At 40.8% G+C, this 22,211-nt stretch overlaps 1 protein-coding gene across 1 annotated transcript; it reads left to right on the forward strand.

Moving 5' to 3' along the window:
* Positions 1–574: 574 nt before the first annotated feature.
* gpt2 (glutamic pyruvate transaminase (alanine aminotransferase) 2) lies at positions 575–16,633 on the forward strand. Its single transcript, XM_083697391.1, has 11 exons — positions 575–1,156; positions 2,921–3,010; positions 6,285–6,393; positions 6,868–7,001; positions 7,467–7,710; positions 8,465–8,544; positions 8,899–9,035; positions 11,694–11,868; positions 12,030–12,185; positions 12,909–13,021; positions 15,009–16,633. Exons 1-11 carry the CDS (start codon positions 839–841, stop codon positions 15,118–15,120), a joined length of 1,668 nt encoding a protein of 555 aa, XP_083553517.1. The 5' UTR covers positions 575–838; the 3' UTR covers positions 15,121–16,633.
* Positions 16,634–22,211: the final 5,578 nt, after the last annotated feature.

Consider the following 22,211-nt stretch of genomic DNA (forward strand, 5'->3'; position numbering starts at 1 on the left):
TATGTACTGTACGTAAATCAGATTGCCATTCAATATCTATAAATAATTTTCGAAAGCCATTTTTTGGGGGAAATTACTCTTAGCGCTCCTGCTGGTACAAAATATACTTTTTTTGCGAGAGTGGGAATTCTCTTGGCTCTGTGGAAACAACCGTACTCCCCTTTTCATGAGATACATTGTAGCAGAGAATCTTCAACTGTATAATTTGAGCAGTGGTGGCCCTCTTGCCTACAGATCTCACTGGTTCACAGCATAAGCAGCAACATAACAAAAATACTTGAAATCTCTGGATTAATGCAAGGGAAATCTTGCATGCGTCAGGCAAGAAATGTATTATTTTACTTCGCAAAGTAGTTTCAGACGGCCGATGGTCCACCCAGCTGAAACTCGTCGCCGGGTATTGTAGTTTTAAACGATTGTCTGAGCTCACATTACCAGCAGAGAGCCTTTGGTATCACTGATAGTACCATACAGTCATTGGACAGTACGCAATGCTTCTATGGGAAAAAAGAACGACAATACCCAGCATCCACCCCGAAGAGCAATGTATGAGGCTGTGAAAGCGGAGCGAGAAGCGGTTTAAATATCTCGTGTCATGACTGATGTGAGGTGTGTAAAGGCATTGGTGTGATCCGTAAGAGGAGCAGGCCATATTGAATTGACATTATAGGACGTTTTTAAGTCAAAATTGATCATCATGCGATTTAGACATCCTTATTATCCGACGTTTTGTTATTAAACTCTTATCCAAGACAACTTTGAGGGACCGAACGTTCGGGTGTCGCTCCGTTCGCGCTTTATCATTTTAGCCTTGCCTCGTAGCTTTCGGCATTAAAACATGCATCGACTTCAACAATTTGCAAACCGATCGTTGATTGGTGCTTTTGAACAGTCTCCTGCCCTTGTGCGGACAAAGTCACGGGAAACAGCATGTTTAGTGCAGTCGGTACGACTCAAAAGTCAAGGACCCGTTGAACAATATGGATTGAAGCGGTTCAGTACAGCTGAAGCAACTGTGGCGACGAGAGAGAATGGCAAGATGCGAGAGAAGACTCTGACCATGGAGACCCTCAACCCGCAGGTGAAAGCGGTGGAGTATGCAGTGAGAGGACCAATTGTCATCAAGGCTGGCGACATCGAGAGAGGCTTAAAGCAGGTGAAAACGGACAGTGTTTTGCTGTGGCTTATCAATGGCTTAGCCTGTGAGCAAGTCTGTTCGTTCGCTTGCTAGCAAGCTACTTCTAATCCTCTCAGTAGTGATTTCTAACTAAGAAAAGAGATCGATGCAGGTGCATCATCCTCTTCGCACTGCATCCTTGGAGTAGTGAGAGACGGGGGCCTACCTATGCATGCCCTTCAACGCGTGGACGTGGCGTTGAGGATATGAGTTATGCCTCTAATATTCAGAGGATGATGCTAATGTATTCGATTTAGCCAATCTCAGTCTTCATAGTAGCTACAGTTAAATGTCCTCCGTCTCTACATTTGCAGTATTTACAGTGCACAATATACTCTTTCCCCATGTGAACGTCTATTTTTGACGTGCACTGTTGCTCAGCTAGTACAGTGAAATGAACATCAGTTGTAGACGTGTCCCCAATTGACACTAGCCATCCGTTGATTAATTTAATTCATATTTGTAATTCAATTACATGCATTGTATAGGCCTAGTCTTAATGTTAAATAAAGTTATCTACCATTGCAACAATTGACAACACCAAGCTTCTACAATTATGACTTTATAGAGTTGCTGACCATCTGATACCAATTATTTTCTCATAGTTTGCAGAAAAGGGCTTAATGTTCATCCAAACATCTGTGTGAGAAAGAGGTGACTTACTTGAGCTAAGGACAACAGATCAGTGGATTGGGCGAAATACAAATAGTGCTGTGTGACTGACCTAGATGGACCCAGCTAGCAAGATCAACTCTGCTGGCATATATGAAAACAAATCCTCTAAATCTTGTTGCAATGTATTCTCCTTTTTCTTTATTACATTCCTCACACCTGTCTCTCTCTTGACACACTTTGGCTAGCCTGCCATGATTGATGTCTGCCTTGGGCTACATGGCTATTCAACTAATAATAGCCGTAAAACAGGTGCTTTTCTGGGGTCTGACAAGCAGCACAGGGTCCTCTCACCCTCAACAGACACAGGACCCCCATAATGGTACACTCAACAGGGGGCATTGCTATTATGCCCCCGCATACTCTAGTATGGCAAAAAATAGCCCCTCAGTTACATGATATGTATCATTTCATTAACATAGGCTACTGTACCACCACAAGAGCAGGGTAGTGTGGTAGTACAGTAGCCTATGCTAATCAAACTGTACAGTTGTACAGAGGAACATGATATAATAAGAGAGAGATCAAGAACAGTCATTGAGATTTGTTGTCTCTGGTACTCGTCCACTGCTTGTAGTTTAGCATAAAACCCCAGAGCCCTTAACTCTTCAGAGATGCTTCACACATTCTCCATTGTGCACATTGAATTAAACCTTTCAAATGTTCTGGTGATCTGACCTCTTCTTTTGACTTCCCACATCAAACCTGAATTCAAGATTTCCTAACAATGCTAACACATCCTGATTAGTGAGCAGTTGTGAAACCAGTTCTGAAACAGAAGTGTTGCAGTGGCTTCAAACAGGGAATTGAATATACACTGCTCAGCTGCAATATGATGGCATTGAAACAATCTTCAGCTACAGTAACTCCATGCTTTCATTCCATACATTGTGTGCTGCAGGTCGGGTTGTAAACAGAGTGCACTAGGCAGATCTGGAAAGCAAAACTTGGCAGTTACTCTGGGCAGTTTTTTCACCTAAAAAGATATTATTCTTTATTCACATCGCAGGGATTATGGTTTTGTTCTTGTTGTTTCTCACATGAGTTTAAATTGTACTTTTGTTCTTCCAGGGTCTGAAGCATCCTTTCACTGAGGTCATCAAAGCCAACATTGGAGATGCACACGCCATGGGGCAGCAGCCAATCACCTTTCTCCGTCAGGTGAGGGGCAGGGACAATGTACCATTATATAATAATGACTATATCATAATGACCTTTAAGATCAAATAATAGAGATTTAGTTCCTACATTACCCGTTCGCCTGGGACTGTGGCCTTGTCCTGACACAACTCCTAGTCCCTACTCTCTAGATACTTGAAATATCTGACATCTGAAAGGGTATAACCAAGATGATAGCAACTCCGGGTGGGTGGAATTTTATCATCTTGCTTACCTATCCCATCCTTAAAGCTCCAAAAATGTCAATGGAGTAGAGGCCTATGGGTTGTTGTTTTTCAATGAACTTGCCAAGAAAAATAGTCTGGCAAGAAGACTGGCTGGTTATTTTAAGCCTTTAGATCATATCTACTAACATAACCCTGGCTGGGGTTCAGTTTGGCTAATAGAGCTGTGTAGATCTCACGTTGTGTTTACCATGTGTACTCTGAAACATTAGAGGAATCATAAGCAAAGAATATGCGGAGTGAGTTTGGAGTGTAAAGCTCCTATTAGTTTGTTCGGTCTTCTCCAATGAAAATGAACATTCCAGAGATGGGGCTACATTATGTCCAGTGCCGTGCTTCAGGTTGCCATGGCATCTCCTCGGGGTAGACAAGGGGCACATCTCAGTCGTCTAGATTGGCTTCCTCTCCTCGACTCCTTTCCCTCATCTGCACTAATGTGAAAACACAGGATAGGTAAAAGCAACATTACGGCCCACTAAATAGTGGCTTGCACCCATACAGCCTTTTTCTGCAGTAGTGTAGCTGAAGGACAGCAAGTAGAGGAAGCCACTTTAGACTATTGAGAGGTGCCCATTATCACTCCCATTATCAGCAGTATAACTGTCCCCTGTGGTAACTTAGACCTCTAGCTTTACCAGGTGGCCTGAAAGTAAATCTGCCATTTGCAGATGATATTCCATTGCCTGCCAATAGTGCTGCCATGCAAGTAGCTGTCAAATTTACCATGTGATTCGTGAGCTTGTGAGTCACTTTTGTTGATGCCAGTAACTGTCATTGCTTTGTCATTTGTCCCACTATTCCACCTTCAAGGTGACTGGTGTACCCTGGGCACTGTCCCTAGGATTTTATTGCTATAGAACCTTAGGCAGCATGACACTGGCACAGGGTACCATCATTGCTTCATAACTCTTTATATTATATACAGTCACCGAGCACTTTATTTGGAACATCTGTATACTTTCTCGTGGTGCAGGTGGTGTAATGGTGTGGGAAATGTTTTCTTGGCACACTTTGGGCTGTTAATACACTGTTAATACCAATCAGTCATCGCTTGAATGCTACAGCCTATTTGCATATTGTTGCTGAGCATGTGCTTTCATGACCACAATTTACCCATCTTTTAATGGCTACTTCCAGCATGATAATGCATCATGTCACAAAGCAAAAGTCGTCTCAAACTGGTTTCATGAACATGACAATGAGTTCAGTGTTCTTCAGTGGCCTTCCCAGTCACCGGATCTGAATCCAATAGAACACCTTTGGGATGTGGTAGAACGGGAGATTCACAGCTTGAAAGTGCACCTGAAAAATCTGCAGGAATTGCATGATGCAATTATGTCATCATGGACCAGAATCTCAAAGGAATGTTTCCAACATGTTGTGGAATCAATGCCATGAAGAATTGAACATCTCTGGGTGCCAGCCCTCCTGCACATTTGCGTTCCTCTCCTACAGTACTTTCAAGTCTTGTGTAACCACCATGAGACTTGTGGATAGTATGAGTCATGATCAGGTGGGTGGTGTTTGTTGTGGTGTTGGTTTGCTTTATTAATCCCTCAGGATTTACAAGGCATTGTCAGAATACAAGGGAGGGTGCAATTAGGCCTGCATACCATACAAATACAGACAGCACATTCAGACATGCCTATATTCACTGTGCAGTTGCACAAGTACAACACAATCTGTTGGTGTTCAAACAGATTGAACGTTGCATTATTATTCAGTTGAAAGATGGCCTCAACAGGTGTATTAACTATTCAATTTGTATAAACTATTGAATGCAAAAAGTGATGTTTTAACTCATGGATACCCAGACCCAGTTTTCGTTCCAAAAAAATAAATAAAAATGCTTTTTCAATGCTTTTTTAATGCAAAAAACGACTTGGAAAAGTCTTACATTTAAATTTTTAATTGAATATACTTTTGCCAAAATATGTTTCTTAGAAAATGTAGTCTGGAATCTCTGGACATCCTATGAGCATTTTCATCCATTGATTTTCAGAAACTCACCCTTTTTACCACGTACAAGACTATTTCAGATTAGCAGAATTTGTGATTTCTGCCATTTTTCAGAGAACTTAGGCTGGTAATTACAACAATTGTACACCAGATGATGCTAAAAGTTTATTAGGATCTATTGTCCAAGACAGTACTTTCCTTTTGTGAACTGAAGACATTTTACCAGGTGTTCAAAGACATTGTTGCCTATATGCAACATCAGGCGTTAAAGGGTTAAGTGACATATCATATTTTATAGCCGAAAAAGACAGGAAATTCAATTGAACCGCAGAAATCTTTATCCTATGCACTGACCATGTTTTCCAGTACACTCAGCTTTGACTCCTGCTACAGTACAGTTTGTTTGTCTACTTAACAACATACATTCACCACTGGGCAGGTTGTTAATTGTTGATGATTCACACCTTCTCTCAAACAGCTGAAATACTTACTCTGAGAGCAGATTTCTTGCATGAATTTCATACATTTTGATTGAGGGAACTTGAAAACCTATTGAGTTTTTTTCATTGTCATATTCTGCTTATGATTTAAAACATTTAAATCCATTCGGTCCCATGTATTAGAGTAGGTGTTTTTACCATTGACGTAACATGGGAAGGAGAAGTTGCAAAAGACTGGATTTTAATGAAAACTGATGCTTATTCAACCTTCTAGACATTTCGATGCACAGCTTTATGTTACCACATTTTCTAGTGGGCTCTCGTTGTCAACAAATATAACTTTTTTGTTATTTGTCCGCAAAACGTTTGCTATAAAAAATGAAACATTTTCACACCATCTGTTTTAATTAATACAGCTGAATGGGTCTTTATGATATTTGTTCTATATTTAGTCTATCACAACTCGAGTAGATGTGCTCAACAGTTATATATATATTCAGTAACGGTGGAGAAATTATGATAGGCAGAAATGCTTTTTTCAATGCAAAGTGCAAGCAATCTTACAGTGGCTTCAGATAGTGGATTTGCAGTATTTTTGTGTATTGTTAACATCTTCTACCTCTGTATCTTCAGGTGGTGGCTCTCTGCACATTCCCTGAGTTGATGGACAGCCCTGGTTTCCCCGAGGACGCTAAAATGCGAGCCCGGCGCATCCTGCAGGGCTGCGGAGGACAGAGCCTCGGTGTGTGTGTCTGTCTGTGTGCCCCCACATGAGTGGGTGGTGCTCACATTCCTGGGTTGAGAGATATAATAATGTAGCTAGCTACCTAGCTAGCTGTCACCAATAGCCAAATGCTGACCATGTGAAAGCTTTGACCTCCTATGCACTTTTGATGCTTTCAGCATGGTCTACCTGACAAAGAACAGGATGTTAAGCTAAGCCCTGATGATGCATTTGGCCTGAAAAATGCAGAAGCTAGCATTGTTCCAGTTATAATGAGACTGTGTGAATTTGCAATATATTCTTTCTGTGACCTTTTCAATCTACAAAATGGTAAAAATGACACACAACTGACTCAGATGGCAGAATTTTCCTGTTGCGATTATTTTTTAGCAGAAGGGGAAAGAGGCATTTCGGCTATGCCTTCTTCAGTGTTTGAAATAGAAGAAATAAACAATGCCAGTATTAATATAATCTCCTGTCTTTGTCCCTCAGGTTCATACAGTGCCAGCCAGGGGGTGGACTGTATCCGCCAGGATATTGCTGTCTACATGGAGCAGAGGGACCAGGGGGTGCCCACCAACTGGGACAACATCTACCTCACCACTGGGGCCAGTGATGGCATTGTGGTTAGTAGTAGTAAGAGTATATTGGTGGTGGTGGTGGTGGTGGTGGTAGTACATTTCTGTATCTAGTTTTGACTTGTTTTAGTTTAATTTTTTCATAAAACATAATGAAGTGACCGTAGTGTTTGGTTTTATAATCAAGATATAATGGTTGTTCTGATGCATAACTGTTCTGGGGTATGTGTCTTCAAAGTTCCATAGCTAATGTGGCACTTTATTTCTCAGGACAACCTAGTCCCTCAGCAGCAAAACGGTAACTATTCTGAAATCTATTTTCACAGTCAATCTTCTGTGCGTTAATGAGCAAAATTCACAAAATGAAGCGCTTTTCCGTTCTATGAGTTATCTGGGCCTTGGTCGTCAAGAGAAATAAAGTAACACGTTAATTACAAAGTGTTCAGTAAACCCACCCCTGGATTGTTTTGATAATGTACAAACAATGTTTTTGTCTGCTTTGTCCAACCACAGACCATTCTGAAGATGCTGGTGTCGGGGCAGGGCCGGTCCCGGACAGGCGTGATGATCCCCATCCCCCAGTACCCGCTCTACTCTGCAGCCATCTCGGAGATGGAGGCGGTGCAGATCAACTACTACCTGGACGAGGACAACTGCTGGGCCCTGGATATCAACGAACTTCACAGGGCCTACCAAGCAGCAAAGGAACACTGCCAACCTCGAGTCATCTGCATCATCAACCCAGGCAACCCCACTGGTGGGTTTACACCCCCATTGTATATATTGTTTTATACAAAGCCTAGACTAGAGCATGTTGAATCTGTGCTGCACAGTTAGGGTTGCTATGCCCTTATAAGGCTCAGAGCAGTTTCCCAGCCATGTTTTCCTTGGGTACTTACAGCCTCTCCACACATTTGTTCTATTCCACCACCTGCACCCCTGATTCAAGGGCTTGATCATAAGTTGAAATCAGATGCGCTATAACGGAAATTGAACAAATAAGCTTGCAATATGTACAATGGCTCAGGGTCCCCAAAGGAAACACTGGACTATAGGAATGATAATTAACTTCAGACGAAACAAAAGGGGTAAGGTGGTAGTATGTTAATACCATATAGCCTAACTCACTGAGATAAGCAGCTAGGTGGTTCTGATGTTATTTAATGTATAATACATGGATGCCATGTTACTGTAATATCATTTACGGGTATAGATGTGTACATTTGTAGGTGTTTAAAGCCTGTTTTAAGAAACGGGATGAGTCTTCACTTGCTGACATTGGGATAGAGGAATATCAGACTGACCTCGAAGTAATTGAGCTGTAACATAAACTTCCATGATGCAATGCCCTGGTTCTCTGGTTTTTGGCTGCCCCCATATAATACATTCTGTCTAGTCATGGTATCACTGTGCAGATGGAAGGCTTGTGTAGAGTTGCCCGAGTTCTCAATTTCAGCGCTGATGGTGATCTCTCTCCCTAACCCTTTTTTCTGTGGTAATGTTTTCTCCAGGTCAAGTGCAGAGTAAGAAGTGCATTGAGGAAGTCCTACACTTTGCCTATGAGGAGAACCTGTTTGTTATGTCTGATGAGGTAATTTGCAACAAATATGCAGTGTACTTGCTGCTAAGAATTCTAACTGCTAACGCTAAGTTTGCGACAGTAGTTGTTATTTTAATGCCATTAGTTATGTCTCCAACTCGCAGACCTGGAGAGCTGCTGGTTGTGCTGCCTTTTTTGTACTCAAAGCAGGTGTGTTAGGGCTGGGTTGGGATAATATCCTGCACTCTCATTAGCTCTCCAGAACTGGAGTTGGAAGAACCTGCCTGTACAAAATTGGCAAAGAGTAATATGTTTACTGTTATGGTCCTTGCTTAAGAAGTATCACATCTCAATCGTTTTACCAATAACATGACTATATGACATATGTTCTATATGTGTCTACAGGTGTACCAGGACAACGTCTACTCCCCGGACTGCCAGTTCCACTCTTTTAAGAAGGTTCTGTATGACATGGGGCCAGAGTACTTCAACAGTGTAGAGTTGGCTTCTTTCCACTCCACCTCAAAAGGGTACACAGGAGAGTGAGTATTCCAATCCACATGCCCCCTCGCATGGATCAGCATGTCCCCTAAAATACCAAACACACACACATACACGCTGTGTGCTCAGCTCTGCACTCTCTGGCCCTCACAGGCAGCCAATGTAAGAACTGTACACTTGCTATCTATACCTCTGCTATGAATCCAATCAATGACAAGTATTTTACAAAGGCAACTTAACAGCCAAAAGGAAAAGAGTGCTTTTCTTCAAGTTCATTCCCTCCCATGCACCTGCACCTGCTACAAGAGACTTTCTCAGGCATGCCAAAGCTTTTTTTATTTAAATGTACCTTATGTGCCCTTGGAATGCAGACTGACTGGCTGATCCGATTGCTTGTGTTCCATGACACATTGGGTGTAATGACACATTTATTAAATGGCTACATGCATTGTATGGGCTTTCAAGAACACAGGTTAAGAGTAAACAGAACCCTCTCAAATAGCTTTGAGTTACAAAGAGGGATGAGACAAGGGGAGCCGCTATCCCCATTTTTGTCATTCTCTGCATTGAACCTTTAGCAATAAGTATTAGACAAAAGAATAAATTGAAGGAGTGGAAATATCAGGGACATGCCATAAATTGGTGTTATACGCAGACGATGTGGTTCTGTATTTAACACAGCTTGAAAGATCTATGCCAGTACTTACAAGCATTATAAAGGAATATGGTTTTGTATCTGGGTATAAATTAAACATGCAATGTTTGTGTGATGAAGCCATGGCCTTGGGTGATCTTGTCCCTATGAAGCTGAAAAAAGATTATCCATGGAAGTGGGACAGAAATATTTGGCCAAGGGGAAAGGGGGGCTGACCCTCCCCAATCTACAGAATTATTATTATTATTATTACACAGCCCAAATACAAGCACAACGAATATGGCTGAATGATAATTCAAAGCGAGATGGAGGTCAATTGAAGTGTTTTCATTTAAAGGTCTGGGGAAATTATTACCATTTGGTGGAAAGAGCTGGAAACAAGGACATAGAATTGAAAATAGGTTTCAAATAGGTTTGGAATAGAGTCAATGTTCACCTTAAGATAGCTAACGATGTGTTGGTATTGAGGGAAATAAATGGAAACCCTGACTTTATTCCAAACAAAAATGATGGTACCTTTCAAATATGGGCATAGAAAGGTCTGACTGTGTTGGGACAGTTTATGAATGACTGGTATCGTGCCATTTGAATTGTTGCAAAAAGAGTATGATCTACCACACTCCCATTTTTATAGGTAGTTGCAACTTCTACGATATATACAGAACAGTGATATTCAGAAGAAAACTGTAAAGGAGCTCCATCCTATTGGTTCAGCTTCTGATAAAAAAAACAAAAACGTGTTGAGCATCAAATTGCAGTAATATTTGCAGTCTTAGAAATGGCTGTAAACGTGAAAATAGCTGTGCACTGATGCTCCCCATCCAACCTGACAGAGCTTGAGAGGATCTGCAGAGAAGAATGGGAGAAACTCCCCAAATACAGGTGTGCCAAGCTTGTAGCATCATACCCAAGAAGACTTGAGGCTGTAATCGCTGCCAAAGGTGCTTCAACAAAGTACTGAGTAAAGGGTCTGAATACTTATGTAAATGTGATTTTTTTAAATTTATTTATTTATTATTATTTTTTAATAAATTAGCAAACATTTCTAAAAACCTGTTTTGACATTGCCATTATGGGGTATTGTGTGTAGATTGATGAGGGAAAACATGAATTTAATCAATTTTAGAATACGGCTGTAACATAACAAAATGTGGAAAAAATGAAGGGGTCTGAATACTTTTTGAATACAGAAGAATACAGTATATATGTATATTCACTGCGGTGATCACTTTCACTTTATGGAACATTTAATCTAACATTGTTGTTGTAACATCTAACATTGATCTTGTATCACCAGCAGTTTGGTTCTGTTGAGGGTTAGTGTGTGACTAGCTCAGAACCTCTGTGGTCCTCTGTGGCTCAGTTGGTAGAGCATGGCGCTAACAACGCTTAGGTTGTGGGTTTGATTCCTGCTGGGACCATATATATTTAGCGTCAGCTAAATGGCATATATACACTGGCCACTTTATTAGGTACACCTGTTCAACTGCTCGGTAACGCAAATATCTAATCAGCCAATCACATGGCAGCAACTCAATGCATTTAGGCATGTAGACATGGTCAAGACGACCTGCTGAAGTTCAAACCGAGCATCAGAATGGGGAAGAAAGGTGATTTCAGTGACTTTGAACGTGGCATGGTTGTTGGTGCCAGACGGGATGGTCTGAGTATTTCAGAAACTGCTGATCTACTGGGATTTTCACGCACAACCATCTCTAGGGTTTACAGAGAATGGTCAGAAAAAGAGAAAATATACAGTGAGCGGCAGTTCTCTGGGCGAAAATGCCTTGTTGATATCAGAGGAGAATGGCCAGACTGGTTCGAGGTAATAGAAAAGCAACAGTAACTCAATTAACCACTCGTTGCAACCAAGGTATGCAGAAGACCATCTCTGAACGCACAACACGTCGAACCTTGAAGCAGATGGGCTACAAAAGGGGGTCCAACCCAGTACTAGCAAGGTGTACCTAATAAAGTGGTCGGTGAGTGTGTATATATATATAGCTGTGCCAGCACTAATCCCCCTCTGTGCCCCTCCCTCTAGGTGTGGTTTCAGAGGGGGCTACATGGAGGTGATCAACCTGGACCCGGAGGTCAAAGCTCAGATGGTGAAGCTGCTCTCTGTGAGGCTGTGTCCCCCCATCTCGGGTCAGGCTGCCATGGATGTCATAGTCAACCCCCCGCGGCCAGAGGAGCCCTCTTTTGCCAAGTTCCAAAAGGTGCGTGCGTGTGTGTGCGCTCTAAAGCATGGTTTCTGAAGTACAGTCCTGGGACATCCCCCCCAGCTAAAGCCCCTACTTCCCTCGTGTTTGTATAATGTTATATGACTGTCACTAAGACCAGTGTCTGACCTCTATTGTGTGTATGACTGGTCCTCCAGGAGAAGAACGCAGTGCTGGGAGCCCTGGCTGAGAAAGCCAAGATGACCGAGCAGATGCTCAACACAGTACCTGGGATCAAGTGTAACCCTGTGCAGGGAGCCATGTACGCCTTCCCCCAGATCTTTATACCCCCGCAGGCTGTGGAGGAGGCCAAGGTCTGTATGCCATGTCTGAATGTCAACACCTGGTCTTGCAGTTACAGCAAGTGAGCAGTGTTGTTGCAACATTATACCTCGGATGAGAACTAGATTGCCAAATTATATATAACATCTGCTGACATTTGAGCCCCCTACCCTTTGGTCCATTTGGTCCAAGACCTTGTGTTAACCATTTAGTCATGTCACTTGTCAACTGAAATGACTGTGCACTGTTTGCAACTCAGATAACCACAGGTCTATGCCTGTTGGTGTTAAGTGGCACAAGACCAGCCACTTAGAGCTACAGTACATGCAGTGCTTCCACACCTAAAACAAGAGAAACAAGTTAGGTGCCACACACAACATTCCTAGTATTTAAATTTGTTCCAGTATGTGTATATGTAATCAGACTCCCTATGCCCGCATGAAAACATTCTGATCACGTTTTATTCCCAAATGTAATTCTCAAATATTACTTTTAATGCCATTTGTGAAATTGAGACAATTTGATAAATTTCACATGGTTTTATATAGCTAGATTTTAAGATGAGATATGGTGATTATAGGAATAAGATAGTAATAAGTTGTTAGCAATGTATTTAGTAGTGCTGTGATTTTAGACCTTTTTTATTTTCTGTTTCTCTTTTTTAACCAGAGAAGTCGCATTGAGAAGGACATCTTAAGAATGCAGTATAATAGTCAGACTGATGATGATGATGATGATTGGTTCCTCTCTTCCAGACCCGGGGGATGCCACCTGATATGCTCTACTGCCTGAGGCTCCTGGAAGAGACAGGTATCTGCATCGTTCCAGGAAGTGGATTCGGCCAGAGGGAAGGGACCTACCATTTCAGGTAACTCCTTACCTCATTGACATTATTATTAACATAATTACAGAGCATGAAAATTAAAACAACACTTTAAAAAAATGTTATGGGCCACTTTTCTAGACCAAGATTAAGCCTAGTTGTAAACATAAAAGTATCTTCAATGGAGCGGTTTTAGTCCAGGACTTTACCTCTGTCTGGGAAACTGCCCCCAAATCTTTTACACTCTGTCCTTTTGAAATGTTGCATGCAATTGAATGGCAATCAGTTGGTACATTCTAATGAATAGGATTATTCTGGATAATGGAAGTATTATTGTGGCCTCATGTCTCAATATATAAGATTGCTTGCACTTTGCATTGAAAAAGGCCGTAATTTCATAATTCGTAAAATCGTAATTTCTCTGCTGTTACTGAATATTTCTCAACCATTTGGCACGTCTACTCGTCCTGCACTTGTGACTAAATATAGGCCAAGTATCATGAAGATCCGTTCAGCCGTAACTAAAAAACAATACATATTTGTTTACAACGAGAAACCACGAGAAAATGTGGTAGTAACATAATGAAAACATCAACAAAAAGGCATCGAAATGTTGAATATGTGGCAGTTTTCATTAAATTCCATCTTTTGCAACTTCACCTTCCCAAATTAAGTAAATGGGAAAAATGTCTATGCATGTGACCGAATTTTTATGATAATAATTAATAATACAGTAGCTAGCCTGCACAACTCGGAGGTCGGTGCTATCTAGTCCCCTCGCAGGTTACAAGCACTGGTTACAGTAGCCAATAGCCAACGAACTGACTCATTAGATAGTTAATAGCAAAAATTACAGTGACTGTTAACATTTATTATTATCTCCATGGCTTCCCACCATAAGGGAGACCATGTCGGCAGTGGTCTTAAGTGTGCTAGCTACACAGTCTCGGAGCAGACGTAGTGCTACCAAAAATTATCATCAGGCCTTCTTCACAGTTATACCACACACACAATTTGCTTCATACCAACAAACACAGCACCCAGCAACGTTATGCTGCTAGCTAGAATTACAGTAGGCCTAGTCTCTCGATGACAGACTCAGAGCGCTCCGCAAGCTCCACACTCCTTCATGTTTCAAGGAAGATCCAATCACATTGCGTCTTTAATTTGGGTCTCCATCTCAGAATGCCAATATAAGGATAACTGGCATTGTGTCAGAGATATATTGCCTGTGAAAAGAGAGCAAATTATATAAATGGAGAGATAACAGCTAGTATTTACCAAATAGTCCTCAACCCATGAAAATGATATAGCCTAGATCTGCCTAAAACATACAATGTGGCAGTACACTGTTGCAGCCAGCGTAGTAATTCCCACCAGGCTTTATACAGTGCCCTACGTAAGTAATGGGACAGTTAAGCATTTTTTCTTCTTTTGGCCATATACTCCAAAAGTTTGTATTTGAAATCACATCTAAAGTAGAAATTCTCAGCTTTTATTTGATGGTATTAATGTAAATATTAGTTTCACCATTACAGTAATGGAACAATTGGCTGGACAGGTGTTTCAGGTGTGTTCCGTCACAATTTAATTTCCTGTCTTTTTCAGCTCTAAAATCGTATATGTCACTTAAAACAGTTTTTTTTTGCATTTAATAGTGACCTAAATAACACAACATTGAACATTGAAGCACTGTCTGTAGCCACTGTGGTGCACAACTGTGTCTACTAGGCTGAAACTAGCGAGGCACTCTACATTTCGCGTGCATTGCATTTTTTACACTAGGTTTTCACACACAAATATTATACTATCTATTTCATCATTCTAGATGACTTGAGGCTACATTCACTCTGTATACATCTCTTGCTTAGCCTGATCACAGATCTGTATGTGCGGTTTGGCATGGACATGATAGAGGAGTTGGCTGAAGCAAACACACAGATCTGGGATCAGGCCTTCTCTCTTTTGTCTCTTTTGCTGGCTCCTGAGTGTTACCAATGACAACTGTATTTGTGTCTGATGTTTTCCCTAGGATGACCATTCTGCCCTCTACAGACAAGCTCAAGGTGCTCCTGAAGAAAGTGCAGGACTTCCATATTAAGTTCCTCAAGGAGTACTCTGCACAGGAAGTGGCCCGGAGCTGAACATCCAGAGAATGACAGTCAAGTGACACCCTAGAACAGTTCAGTTCAGACAAAAACAGCAATTTACTGGTAGATTCAAGTATAACGAGTAACACTTTTTTCCCCTCTTAAGTGTAACCTAACCTACAATTGCTTATAGTTAAATGTGATTTTAGAAAACAGGACTTGTTTCAGACATCGTGCCTTTATCAGATAAGAGGTCAAAACTGAAGGGACAAATAATGTTGTCTGTACGACATATGTTACATTGCATGTGAAGCTGCTCCGCTAGAATCCAGAGGGGAATGGGTCACAAAAATTCAGATCATTGTTATTTACATAGCACTCCATTTTCTTGTTTTTCTTCTCAATTAGTGATTTACAGTGTGTCAGTCGTGACGCTTTCCTGTCGCCTAATGACGAGTAATGTGTTTCATGTTAGTAGTCCGTACAATGGGGACACTGTTACAAATATTATCTGAGAATGAGCTGCAGTCTGAACAGGAAAACAAAGAGCTTGTTAATGCAGAAGGTCATGGACTCCCATAATTGTCGGGGACTGCTACGTCAGCCCTTTTAGTTCTCAAAAACCGCAGTGAGGATTCTCATAAGCAATTTGTAACATAACATCCTGCCCAAAGTAATACAAAGCTTTTAATCTGCATAGTCCTCTATTAGGTACAGGTTTAGCCAAGTAGCACTGAGTTAAGTGAGTTCTTGGGGGGGGGGGGGGGGGGTTAACGTTTGTACAACAGTGGACAATGGTGGCTAGTTACAGTATTGCTTGCTAGATATTATATTTGGCTACTCTCTAATGAGTTAACAGGACACACGTTTAACAAATGGATGTTATGTACTTAACAGCGACAGGAATTAGAGGAACTCAGTCACACCTTGTTGAACAGAGGTGTTTGTTGAAATATATTTTAGCATTTTGTTTTGTAAATCACTGGCTCAGCATATGTATATTAAGCTATAGTTAAACATTTATGAATTCAGCAAGCAGATAACTTACTGTGCGAACTGACTTTTTCTTTCTCTAAAACCATATAATCTCATATGCATCTATTTTTGTATGCAGTTTGTGGATATTGAAGAAGATGCAGTGTACAAGTATCAATACAGCCATTCAAAGCATGAAACTATTTTGACTGTCAAAACCATTTGAGTGAGATGAGGTGCCTTCAATGGTGACAAGCCGTCTCTTTACAGTGAATGACGTTTGGGAATGTCAGTGAATTCATATTTTTATCACTGACTTTTTTTTTTAGCAATGCATAATTGTCTGCTGAATTATACCGTTTTGATTTGTATGTCTGGTTTGTATTTCATTTGTATTTCTTTGAACTAAAGTAACACCCGAAATTGTGTTCAATATGAATGTACTCATCTCAATATTTTTAACTATAATAAGACTGTTAAAAGGTTTTTGTCATGTTAACCTTTTGGATATACATCTTTTCTAAGATACACTTGGAAAATATTGTTGATATTGTTTCTGTTTTGTACAATAAAGACTGAGACGTTTTTCAGATGATTGCTAATCATTTCTTAGATGGGCTTAAGTAAGATTTACTTTTTAAACGTTTTTTTAGTAAACAGGGGTGGGGCTATTGGGGCGGGGGTGGAGAATTGTAATCACACTCAAATTCATAGACCGAGCTGACGATCCATGAGATCAACATCTTGGGGCTATTGGTAGATACAGCTGTTTTGGCATATAAGGTGATGCTTTTGGGTTAATTGCAACTAACATTCGGAATGGGATAATAAAAGACCAGTTTATGGTTAAATCAGATACAGTTGTGAAAGAGATGATCCTAATTTCAACCACAATTCCCCTTGTGACAACAGCATTAGTATTAGTACAGTATACACCTGAGGCTCATTTCCTCATTAGATAATCTAGTTGCTACCAAGCATTTCCAAGCGACATGCCCCCTCCAGTGGAGGCTCTAACAGGCCTAAACATTAAATCTACTTTTTTACCAGACCAAGGTGCTGGAGAAAATCCTCTGTTAATTTTCCCAACTATTTTATTGAATACAAATTACAATTCAAGATAATTATTATGATGATTTACATTTTCCAGCTTTATTTTCTCAGTCATTGGACAATTAATATTAACATTGAAAATGAACCCGCTGTTCTCCATTGTCCTCATTTATGGCATTGCAGAGCAATAGCCTATGTTATACAGTATTATGTAGCTGTCAATTTGTGAATTAAATCTGATATCTGACAACCACTTTGCATCATATACTTCAGCCTCAGTTGCTGAGAGCAGGGGGGGGCACCACGGAGCTGAGCAAGGGTGAACTGAGAAGTGATATTCTCTGCCTTTTTGATGATTAGTCTACCTGTCTGTTGTTTAATCATTCACTTTACGTTATAGATAATAAAGTTGCTTGTTTGTTTGTGCATGGAACCACTGTGATAATACTACTGATTGTGACAATTAGAGCATCTTTTTTAAGCCAATTTCACATCTGGGACAATACACCTAACATGCATTCCTACTTGCATTCATTCATCTTATTTCGTCTGAGAAATTATTTCAATACTGTTTTTAAAACAAGGGCGGGAGACCACTTTGTTGTTGTTTGAATCCCAGATTTCCCCTTTAATAAAGTAGCCAAGTGTATTTTGGAAGTGTCTTTCTGGTGGTTTAGATATGTTTTCAAAATGAATGTTGCCAGAGGCAAGACTGTCAGTCAAAACAAAGGCAACTAAATATTTAAGTAAGGGACTTAACCTAAACTGTCTGGGTGAATCAAGTATTTGATCATCGAATTTGATAGATGGTAGGACATTTAATGGGAATGTATCATACTGGAACTTGTGCTTGGTTAAATTATTTCCCCCCCTTGACAGAATCCAATGATATTTCAGAAGGAGACATGACCATTGCTAAAGGTGATTTAACCAGAGGGTTTTAATGGGTAAATGCTGTCTGCTGGTGGTCTACTTCAGCATCTCACACTTGTATTGTAACAGATGATGGAATCTCCTGAGATTCATTAACGTCTTGCCAGGAAGCCCTGTAAAAAAGGTAATGAACTCCTGGGTAATAAGTTGCTAAATCAACTATACTAACGTAGTCTTGTTGTCAATAGCTAATCTTTCTTATTCCTGCAGTTAAAGTAAGTGATGCACCGAAACAGATTCCATCCACTCAAAATAAGACAACTACAACTCAACCATCAAAGGTAAGCTCCCTGTGCACTTTCACTTGAAAATGTAGGCTACTAGTAATTGGGTCTTGTTTCAGAAGGGTACCAAATTCGTTTTACCTATCAGTGTTAATGGAGAGACGTGGAAAGAACGGCAGCAGTATGAAGTTGTAGCCTTGGAGGGTAACAGGATGCAGGCTTTTGTTCCAGTCTAGCATTTAAACACCTGAATCAGTATTCACAAAGTGTCTTAGAGTAGGAGTGCTAATCTAGGATCAGTTTTGCTTTTTAGATAACAATGAATAAGATATATGGAAAAGTAGGGACCTGATCCTAGATCATCACTCCTACTCTGGGACACTTATGAATTCAGGCTCTGAACAAATGTACTGCTCAGATCAGGACCATTAGTTGAATTGTTACCACATGTAGCTTGCTGAAATAGACCAGGATTGGTGGCCACTATTCTAGCCCATGTTTGAAAGGCGGTGCCCTGATACTTGCTAAATATCCCCACTTGCTACTAGTACCAAACAAATATAAATTAAATCACAGCATGCAGATACTAGAGAAGAAAAGCAAGCTTGTCCATTACCAGATAAACAGCACCCTCTTCTGGTTTATTTTGTCTTGTTTGTTCTCGCAGGTGTGTTCCAACTATAAGTGCAAGCAGAACCCAAAGGGAAGTTGCCAAAATCAGTGACTATGTGTTGTCACTGGCTGGAGCTAAACACGTTTGTTAAAACTTAAATGGCAACATCTGCGTGTGACAGGCGGGTGTAAGTTCAAATACCCCCACCCGCGCCATTGAATTGCTCGATATTCAATGGCGTAGCTGTTTTACATAGGGTATTTTAGTTAAGGGCTTGAGATTCCTGTGAGCAACTCGGAGTACAAGGAAGCAATACTGTTTGCAGCAGCGTGAGGATGTTTCACAGGGTTTGAACCCAGGGTCTCCCACATGGAAGACACAAGCGTCAACCATTAGGCCAAGAGGACATCCTCAAGGTCCTCAGGCAAGGCTACCTTATGACAAGAGGGTGATTCCTAATCACCTCCATTACATGAACATATCAAAGGAGTTACAACTAAAATCTTCTGTCCCTGCACTAGTTTCTAGGTCTGGGTTACTGTCAGCCAGCGATGACCACCGGTTTTGTTCCATGTCTGGGATGGCTCATGTTACAATCTCTACAGCTCAGGGAGAGGGACTTTCATCTTTTCATCGCAAGGTTGTTGGGTTTTGTTTGTATTTTCGATAGAGGCTAACTAATTCCTCTTCCAAGACGTTGTGCCTCTAGGATGAAACCAAAGATGAGTTTGACGTTGCGCTGCTTGATGACATGGCAGTTTTACAGTTGCAGAGGCTGAGGGCTAAAACAAAAATTTCATTTTATTTATTGTATTTGGGGTTGTTGTGCTTAGGTTCAGCACAATGTAACATTTAATATCCACTACATAAAATGTCTTCCTGTTTAGGACTACCTTTCCAACAAAGCCAAAGAAGTGAACCACAGTGTATGGCCAGATGATGTATTTTGAATGATGTTAGATGTCCGGGTATCAATGCACTGACTGAACGTTTTCAATGCACTATGAACGTTTTATTTTAAATGTAAGTTTCAATAAACTTTCTATTTATATTCATGGGTCAAGTAGCACAATCCTCAATATGGTGAAAGGCGGTGAGGATGAATGAGTCTCTAATAGGTGGACTGATTAACTTATTAGGAAAGCAAATGTGAGCTAACATTTTGAATTAAAAAAAAAATTCTTGAAACAGTATTTCACTATTCAAAACAGTTACCATGAACCCCTGGGAGAACCTTCCAGAAAGACAACCATCTCTGCAGCATTCCACCAGGCCTTTATGGTAGAGTGGCCAGACGGAAGCCACTTCTCAGTAAAAAGCACATGACAGCCCGCTTGGAGTTTGCCAAAAGGCATCCAAAGGACTCTCAGACCATGAGAAACAAGATTCTCTGGTCTGATGAAACCAAGATTGAACTCTTTGGCCTGAATGCCAAGCGTCACGTCTGGAGGAAACCAGGCACCGCTCATCACCTGGCCAATACCATCCCTACGGTGAAGCATGGTGGTGGCAGCAGCATCATGCTGTGGGGATGTTTTTCAGCAGCAGGGACTGGGAGAGTAGTCAGGATCGAGGGAAAGATGAATGGAGCAAAGTACGGAGAGATCCTTGATGAAAACCTGCTCCAGAGTTCTCAGGACCTCAGACTGGGGCGAAGGTTCACCTTCCAACAGGAGAATGACCCTAAGCACACAGCCAAGACAACGCAGGAGTGGCTTCGGGACAAGTCTCTGAATGTCCTTGAGTGGCCCAGCCAGAACCCGGACTTGAACCCAATCGAACATCTCTGGAGACCTGAAAATAGCCGTGCACCGACGCTCCCCATCCAACCTGGCAGAGCTTGAGAGGATCCGCAAAGAAGAATGGGAGAAACTCCCCAAATACAGGTGTGCCAAGCTTGTAGCGTCATACCCAAGAAGACTTGAGGCTGTAATCGCTGCCAAAGGTGCTTCAACAAAGTACTGAGTAAAGGGTCTGAATACTTATGTAAAAGTTTTTATTTTTTATTTTTTATAAATTGGCAACAATTTCTAAACCTGTCATTATTGGGTATTGTGTGTAGACTGATGAAGAAAAACATATTTAATCCATTTTAGAATAAGGCTGTATATATACATGCGGAAAAAAGTGAAGGGGTCTGAATACTTTCTGAATGCACTGTACCTGTTCAATTGATTTTCATCTGATGTAGAGTTGCAAAAAACAGTTGCAAAAAGGGGCTCAACACTTTCATCTTGTGTGAAAGCAATACTAACTTTTAGTTGTGCTCTTCTATGTTATTGTCGATATGGGAACTTGTTTCACACAAATGGTGTAAGCGATCAAGCTTTATTTGCTGTGGTAAAGAAGAATACATTTTATGTAGATTGCACATCCTGTTGGGCATGTTGGATTTTGACAACTCTTGCTCTGGTCACGTCAGTTACTTTGCAAGATCATATGTGGAGACAGAAGGATCTTCTCCATATGGCACAAACAGTCAAACTTGCAGCATGCCTTTATTGGTTCAATGTCAGTTAACATTTTCTTATTGTGAAATGCAATAATGTGGAATGAACTGCTAATCAGATTGCCCGGGGAGTGGGTAGTGCACTTTGCTAGCCTGATGATGGAGGATTGAAACAGTGGTTGAGTGGACATTGGTGAGAGCTCGAGATGATCAGGCAGGCTTTCCACTGGATAGCATGTTCCAGGAGTTATGCTCTACATTAACAGCATCTGAAGTCCATCATTGGATTCTTTCCCCCCCGTACTAGTGTTAAATGTGAAGCGAGTCACATTTCCACATTGCACGGACAATAAAGTTGTCCTGTTCCTATATAAATTTATCTTTTGCTGTAAGAGATACTTGTGTGATATATTGCTTGTTTTGAAAACCCGTTTTATAAATGTATCTCAGCCTCATTGGATATACTACTAACCCTACAAATGTAAATAGTGTTGCTAAACTCGCCTTAGTCTCCTACAAACTTCCCGAGATGCATCTCTGACAGGTGTAAAGTAGAATATCTCAGACAAAGTAATACATAAGACGCTATTGCTGCTTGAGATTTGGAGAACGATTTAATTAACAACTTCATACACCCTTTTCACAGAAGTATGCTGCTTATATTGAATTAACTCATTTTGATTAAACATCCAATCAGTGCAGAAACCAAAGCGGTCTTAACATGCACCTGGTTTGAGGACAGATACAGGCCAGTTTTTATTTCTTTTTTTTTTCTCTTTTTTTTTTTTTCCAATCACACCACTTTGTACAACAGCAGCTGATATAAAGCTTACTGACAATCAGTTTTCATAATATACACAATATTGTTGTCTTCTGTTCCAATTTAAAATATATAGAA

Source organism: Argentina silus (assembly GCF_951799395.1).
Source record: "Argentina silus genome assembly, chromosome: 2".
Classification (NCBI taxonomy): domain Eukaryota; kingdom Metazoa; phylum Chordata; class Actinopteri; order Argentiniformes; family Argentinidae; genus Argentina; species Argentina silus.

What these genes read in the sequence shown, in the direction of transcription:
- gpt2 (XM_083697391.1), top strand. Translation starts at nt 839, where the DNA reads ATGCATCGACTTCAACAATTTGCAAACCGATCGTTGATTGGTGCTTTT. An exon ending in CAATCACCTTTCTCCGTCAG is followed by an intron (nt 3,011 to 6,284) that starts GTGAGGGGCAGG and finishes CTGTATCTTCAG; the next exon opens with GTGGTGGCTCTCTGCACATT. An exon ending in TCAAAAGGGTACACAGGAGA is followed by an intron (nt 9,036 to 11,693) that starts GTGAGTATTCCA and finishes CCCTCCCTCTAG; the next exon opens with GTGTGGTTTCAGAGGGGGCT.